The sequence below is a fragment of the Pinus tabuliformis genome, chromosome 5_1 (genome assembly GCF_031772625.1).
Source record: "Pinus tabuliformis cultivar Carrire ecotype Pingquan chromosome 5_1, CPIR1, whole genome shotgun sequence".
NCBI classification, from domain to species: Eukaryota; Viridiplantae; Streptophyta; class Pinopsida; order Pinales; family Pinaceae; genus Pinus; species Pinus tabuliformis.
In genome coordinates this window covers 153,121,136-153,128,192 of record NC_142305.1, presented here as the reverse complement: position 1 = coordinate 153,128,192, position 7,057 = coordinate 153,121,136, and the positions used below count along the sequence as shown (strand labels likewise).

Genomic DNA, 7,057 nt, shown 5'->3' with positions numbered 1-7,057 from the left:
CGATCTTGCAGATCTCCCACTGAATAGGGTCTACCACAGGCCCGAGCGAAACCCCTCAGCAACAAAGGCGTCCCCTTGAAGCCAAAACAACTCTGAAACCAAATGTAGGTTTTAACCCCATACAGAAATTACCTGCATACGAATTCTAAAACACAGAAAATAAACAATGCGAGAGCATAACACATAAAACACATATGCACAGGGATTTTCCCCTGGATCCCAAAACTGGGACTACCATCTTGATTTTTCATTATGTTCCTTTCAATGTTATAATACATATTTATACATGCCATAGCATCCAATACCATGGACAGAAAACCATCGCGTCCAAAAACATGTGTGAAAATCATGCAGAAAAACATAGGTGGGTCCGCCCATCCTAACATAGGGTCCAAACCAAAATTTTCCAGGGCGCTGCCCCAGACCCCATAAAGTGGGGTTATGGGTACCCCTCAAACCCCCTGTGACCTCCCCCCCTCTAACCCCCGATTAACTACGTGGGCTAGTCGTGGAAAGAATATAACATAACCCAACAAGAAGGAGATCACTCCCAGTTGAGGAATAATGGCCTCTTGATTCCCTATTTAGCCAAAGGATGGATATGGTCTTTTTCTAGAGTCCCTTGATGGATGGGGTGGAGGGTTTTTCCTTGGATTCCTAAAAGGAGGATCTCTAAAACATTTTTGGTTGTGTTTTTTTATGGTGGATTTTGGAATCCGCAAAGGGGGTGGAACCATTGTGCTATTTTTTGGAGTGTGGAGAGTTGTTTCTCTGGACTCCCTTGACATTCTTGGGTGGAAAGGAAGTTTTAGGATTTCATAAAACTATTGGTTGTTGACCAGCTACAGGGTGGAGGAAGTGGGCCTTTAGATTCCCTAAGATTTCATAAACTACTTTGATAGTTTGTGGATGGAGGTGGGTGAATCTCTAGAGTTCCTGTTCGAACTAGCAGCCAATGTTTGAATCGTCTGAGAAAAGCCCCTCAATCTTTGGAATTTGGCTTGGGGGTGACAACTACAAGTGAGGATTGACTACAGTTGTCTATGGTTGAGTGGAAAGTCATAGTCCCTGACTTAGTTGCCCTGAAATATCTAAGATAAGTGTTCTTATGTACTTTCTTGCATTTTATTAATTGTATGTTGCATTTCTTAAATGAAATGGTATTACTGATCAAAATAGACATTATAACAATGAATAACGTGTCGTGCAAGGTCTTTAAAATATAGTGAAAATATGTTGCATTTCTGGTTTGAAATGTTATAATGTGGGAAATCCTTGGTTTTGTTGTTAATAATACACCAACAAATATTATTACGCCGTAAGGCGTTCCTCTGAGAAAGACTCCCCTCCAGTGCCACTCTGTACCTTTCTGCGCCATTGATTTCGTTGTTAGACGATAAAATTAATATTCACCGTCTGATTCAAAGTGCTCCAATCCCTGGCAGCGCATGGCATCTGGCCGCGGCGCAAGAAAAGAGCGTTTATCCCCACATAGAGGCATCTGCATGCTCTGCTAGCCTTAATAACCCCGTCCACTTGGCAACCAATCCTTGGGATCAACATGCCCATTTATATTCTTATCAGGTTCTTGGATCGTATGGCTAGGAGGGCGCCGAATAGGTGATCGAGTAACTAACATAGCATCATGTGTCATTTGCTCTGTTTTATTTTGGTATCGATGGCTTCGGTGATGAAGGGTGAAACCCTAGGGTTTGAACTTCTGCGAACCATGGCGTCCTTCCTCGATGTACGGGTGCAATTGGGCCGAATCCACTTGCCTTCTATTTCAACTCTTAACTGGTTAGGTCATTTTTGCATACCTGTTTCACTTTTCACGGCATATTTTGGTCTTTGAAGTTACTGTAACACTCATGGTTTGGTTTGCATGCCTAGGATTCCATTTTTCCGTGGCAATGGTGCATTTGGTTTCATATCAAAATTTTTCTCAAGGTGGCTACAAGATACGCCCCTTCTCCTGGGAGGGAAGTGCATAACCTCTCATAAAGCATTTAAGTCTGCCGAGGATCCTTCCAAAGGGTTCTAATGTTTTCATGGTACTCATGAACATGGAACAAAATGTCCAAGCGACTACCATTCCTCCACACGTAAGCATCTTCTTTTTGCTAAGGTTGGAAGATTCTTTATCAGCGGTTGATAATAAATGTTTAATGTGCAGGTAAGTGCTTTTCCTCCGCGGGCTCGCTTCTATAGGTTTCAACCCACTGTCAGGGTTTTGATGAGGTTCTTTCTTCATATTCATGTGTATAGACTTGCATGTGACTCTGCTAGAATTCTCCAAACAATACCGGAGTTGGGGTTTTTCTAGTTATTGATTGTATCAATTGGCCTTGTTAACCTACTAAATTGTGAATTCTTTAAATAAACCCTCGACACTGTTGAGAGGGGTTTACTGTAATGTTATGTTGTTACGTTTTTTTTTTTAGAACTGTTCAGTACCTTCGTTTTGTTTAGTTGCGACTTCTTGTGGTAATGGTCTTCATTTGCTCCATGTGTCGGATGGTTATAAATCGTTACAGTTCTGTAGTTTCACACTATTTCATTATGTTTAAAGTTCTTCTTTTATTACTTGCGTTGTTTAAGTAATGCTTAATATTGGTTCCATTTCTATAATGATGAAAATATGGTATCTCTTAGTAGTTTTATAATTTGTATATGAACATAAATTTGTATAATATTTATAAACTTTGAGCCATTTATACAGATCCCTTTATATGGTTAACTCTGCATGATAATAGTATTTATTTATACAGTTGTTTTCTATTTTCAAAATTTCAGTTCTTAATGTCATGCATGAGATTGTGCAAGAGTCCTTGAGGAACTGTTTCTAGGATGGCTAATGTGTGGCCTTGCCACTAACCCTCGAGGTTCTGTTATTATTCCTCGTAACTTAATTAGGGTCTTTGTCCTATGGTTTAACTAATACCAGAGGATAGTTGAATGGTAATGGTTCCAGCTTCTCTTGTTGTTTTCAATTATACCATCTCTTTAAATCTCAACAAATTTTCAACATTTAGTTTTCTTTTATTTATCTAGTCTCTACTTGAAATAAAGAATAGACTCTATACATATAATATGCATTTTCACATAGAGTTTCTCTATCTGATAAAATTAAAAATCCAGAAAACAACCATGTCTCTACTATCTCATTGTCATAAATTCACAGGGAAACAAGATCACACTTTTACATGCTCAACAATGCAGAAAAATAACAATATTCTTTCCATGTTATTCACACAATAGTAAATACAAACAAGAAACGCCGTAAGGCCTTCCTCTCTGCGCCATTGATTTCGTTGTTAGACGATAGAATTAATATTCACCGTCTGATTCAAAGTGCTCCATTTCAAAGTGCTCCATTCATTATCCCTCGCAGCGCATGGCATCTGGCCGCGGCGCAAGAAAAGAGCGTTTACACGTAATTGGCTACACGTAATTGGCTGGTACGTGGCTCCCTTGGAATGCACGTAATTGGCTGGTACGTGGCTCCCTTGGAATGCACGTAATTGGCTGGTACGTGGCTCCCTTGGAATGCTTTACGGGGAGACTTGGTCCACTCAACGGCCTTCACATCACAATTGATCCCATCTCATTTCAGAGTAATCAACCGATCCATATTTCCATTAATTCCTCTAGTTTTTCTGCCCATTTCTGGGTTTTATATAAAGAGTCTTTCGATTTACTTTCGTCTGCGGGTTTCATATATCTCATCTTACTTTCATTGAGCTCCTCCTCTCATCATCGAATCCATCGGTGGGGTGGAGTTGTTGCTACACTAATGAATAATATGAAGGCTACAATAACCCAACAATCACCAGAAAATTATGAAGGCTACAATAACCCAACAATGACAAGAAAACTATCAGGTATTTATTGTTTTTTAGAGTGCTAGATTTATGGATATGCCTGTGTTTTTGTTTTTTTAGAGTGCTAGATTTATGGATCTGCCTGTGTTTTTGAATTTTGTTGATCCATCTCTTTTTCTTATATTAATTCATCTATCCATCTCTGTACGGAAAAATACAACGAGAAGCTCATGGAAGCCAACGCTGGAACAAAAAATTGTACTTGAATCTATTCACAAAAGCGGCATTCATTCACCAACGTTGGAAGAGATACAGAGGATTACCAAACATTTGCAGTAGTATGGCAAAGTTGAAAATAAAAGTTCTGTCTGCAAGTATTTGATTCTGATTTGGAAGCATTGCCAACACAGCAGGAATCATTAGGCATTCAAAGGCTGATTATGTCTGAAATACACAAATTGCAACTTTGTTTTGTGGTCTTGGAGAAAGGGGATAGCTATGAGGTTCAATACACACATTTCATCAATTTGCTTGACTTATCATTCTGCTTCCACATACTGTCTGTTTTAGCATTCTATTCGATTAGAAGAGAATTCTTGCCCATGTATACATTGTTAATTTGTAATAATATAATGCATCTTTGATTCAACTGGTGAGGTCGACGGAATGTAAGCCAACACCTTACCTCCATTCTCGCTACAGTTTTCCGCATTCCTATAGCATAAGTTAAGGGGTGACACTACGTGCAATTCCAGGGATTGGGCAGATAAATGCCCCTCGGATCTGGCACCTAGGGAAAGGAAATCCTCTCTTTGCAATGCAGTTACTTGGGGCATCTTTCTTTAAGAACTTCAAAAAAGAACCTCTGGTATTCAGATGAACTATTCGAGTAAAATTAATGACAATACAGTAATCAAAAAATTTCCTAGATGCTTTCTCCCATGAGATGAGTTTGCGAAAAAAAATATGCATGTAACAGTAACTATGCAAATAAGTAAATGATTGGAAAAAATGCCTTGCCTTCCACAATCCATCACTAGCCAAAATGAGAAATTTTGTGGTTGCATCTATGGTCATGTCTCTCACATCTGGTTCTGAACTTAAATGAACTCGAGGTACATCTCCTAATATATTAAAAAAAAAACACCATTAAGTATACAATTTCTCCTGTTACCATTCAAATGTTACTCTTGAGCTAGACCATTAAGATAGAATTATAAAGTTACAAATCAAAAAATTTTCTCATTAAAATTAATCTTTGCACAACATTTGTAGTGGTACCTGGCAGGAGTGTCACAAATCCACCCTTCTCGATGTTTTGGCGTTCAATACTTGGCTCATGATCAACAGTCAGCTCAATAGCAATGCTGTTTTTACATATAACAGCCCTCGAATCCCCTGTATTTGCTACAAAGAGTTTTTTCCCATCAACTAAAATAGCAGTGACTGTTGTGGAGCCATCGGGCCCTAAATCAGCTGCCTTTGCTAAAAATTTCCCATCAGTCCGGTTGTATGCATTCTTGATGGCACTTTCTGGGTCTGTCCAGAACTTCGGCTCCATTATTATCAGAGATACTTTTTAGCATTAAAATACTTAATTAGCATTTTACACCATACGAAACTTTGAAAATAGCAAGTGACAACCAATACAAAGAATGGCAGATCAGTTGTAAAAGCATTTTACTGGATGTGCATTAGAGTCAGAAATCTCATCTAATATACAATTTTTTCCTAAAGAGTCATTTGAGAACCATCATATTTATATAAATGAAGGAAATTATAAAAAATGATAACGATTTGTCACAAACGCAATTTTTGCAATAAGGAAGCACTATTGCTTTATGCCATGACGTAATGCTACTATTGGGCGTTTTTTCTTTGGATAGGTGCAAGAGACAAATGAACATGTAAGTATAGGAAATATATGAACAGTTTAAGCTATTTGAAAAATAGTGTATTTACGCATGAAACATATTCAACTAGAAATATGACGGGGAAAAATAAGAAATTCATTATATGTGAGAAGTAAAATGTTGGAGAATCTTCACCTTTGAGGTTTGAGAAATGGACATGGCAATATATCACAACTAGAAAAATCTTGTTCATTGATGCAGATCATTGTTACAATTAACAATATATATCATATGCCAAAGATAAAACACAGGAAATTAACCCACGAAGTCAATGCAAGTAGAAACATCATAATAGAACCAATAGAGGAAAAAACGAAATTGTTTCACAAGTTACAATCAAGTTAGGAAATTGAGATAAACATATGTAATTTGGAAAATGGAAAGAAACTTTGAACCTGCTCCAATTTAATGTATAATTTTAATTTTTGATTGACTAGCGATTGCAAAACAATACATGTCACAATACAATCAACTATGAAATTTAAATAGATGTTGTTAAATTCACAGAGACCTTCCAAGTATTCCCTATGATTCATAGATGCTAAACCAGGTAGACCATTAGCATTGATTACAAGTATTCCCCATGATTCATAGATGGTAAACCAGGTAGACCATCAGCTTCGATTACAAGTATTCCCCATGATTCATAGATGGTAAACCAGGTAGACCATCAGCATTGATTACAGTGCATAACCCCAAAGGAATTGTAAGAGTTGAACTTGTGACATCCCATTTCTGAGAAGTTCAATGTCTAACTCCAAGGCCAATCAAGCCAACCCCAGGGCTCATAAATAAGATAATAAAAATATATATACTTTTCGTAATGAGGCGTGATACCTATCATCCAGCTCATAAAGGATATAGGTTGGTAACAATTGAAATAGACTTACAAATTAGCTAATTTAGAGAGTTTCATTGTGGGCAAAATCAAGAATCTCATTCTAGATTACGATTTAAGTTGGGAATCAAACCCTACTCAACTAATGAAAGGACTGAAATTTTCTAAACCCCTTTCCAGCACTAATTTAAATATGTAGACTATAGATTGGTACTACCCAGGCACTCCCTAGGTGACATTATTAAGCAACGCATCAGTAGCTACAGAGTGATTGATACAGATGTGGATGATTCTTCTCCCTCCTATACTTTTTACATCTATACCTAATGACAAGTAATGGGCACTTCCACAGTATGTTGTAACTAGTGTATTTTTTAGCCTCGTCGACCTCTCTTTTGGTCACCCACTGCCATTAATAAAACTAGTCTTATCTTATCTTCTGTCGTCTGTTAATAAGAAATGGTACTGTAATATAAAAACAA

The 7,057-nt window shown here is 37.6% G+C and overlaps 1 protein-coding gene and 1 long non-coding RNA gene across 3 annotated transcripts; one reads left to right on the top strand and one right to left on the bottom strand.

Moving 5' to 3' along the window:
* The first annotated feature begins 1,317 nt into the window (after positions 1–1,317).
* Positions 1,318–2,416, top strand: LOC149163880 (uncharacterized). 2 transcript variants are annotated; one of them, XR_016260648.1, is made up of 3 exons: positions 1,318–1,800; positions 1,894–2,105; positions 2,177–2,416. It is a non-coding gene; the product is annotated as an uncharacterized LOC149163880 (long non-coding RNA). The 2 variants fall into 2 exon arrangements; XR_016260647.1 differs by having other exon boundaries at positions 1,894–2,416.
* Positions 2,417–4,647: 2,231 nt separating this feature from the next.
* Positions 4,648–5,385, bottom strand: LOC149163879 (putative protein phosphatase 2C 44). The gene is made up of 3 exons (XM_089429291.1): positions 5,106–5,385; positions 4,840–4,948; positions 4,648–4,705 (listed from the first exon to the last, which is right to left on the bottom strand). The coding sequence occupies exons 1-3, from the start codon at positions 5,383–5,385 to the stop codon at positions 4,648–4,650; spliced, it is 447 nt and encodes a 148-aa protein (XP_089285417.1).
* Positions 5,386–7,057: the final 1,672 nt, after the last annotated feature.

Excerpts from the sequence above, each read along its gene's own strand:
- LOC149163879 (XM_089429291.1), bottom strand. The coding sequence starts at position 5,385 with ATGGAGCCGAAGTTCTGGACAGACCCAGAAAGTGCCATCAAGAATGCA. Across the intron at positions 4,949-5,105 it reads ATTTGTGACACTCCTGCCAG|GAGATGTACCTCGAGTTCAT; the intron begins GTACCACTACAA and ends TTAATATATTAG. Across the intron at positions 4,706-4,839 it reads GATGGATTGTGGAAGGCAAG|TTCATCTGAATACCAGAGGT; the intron begins GCATTTTTTCCA and ends TTACTCGAATAG.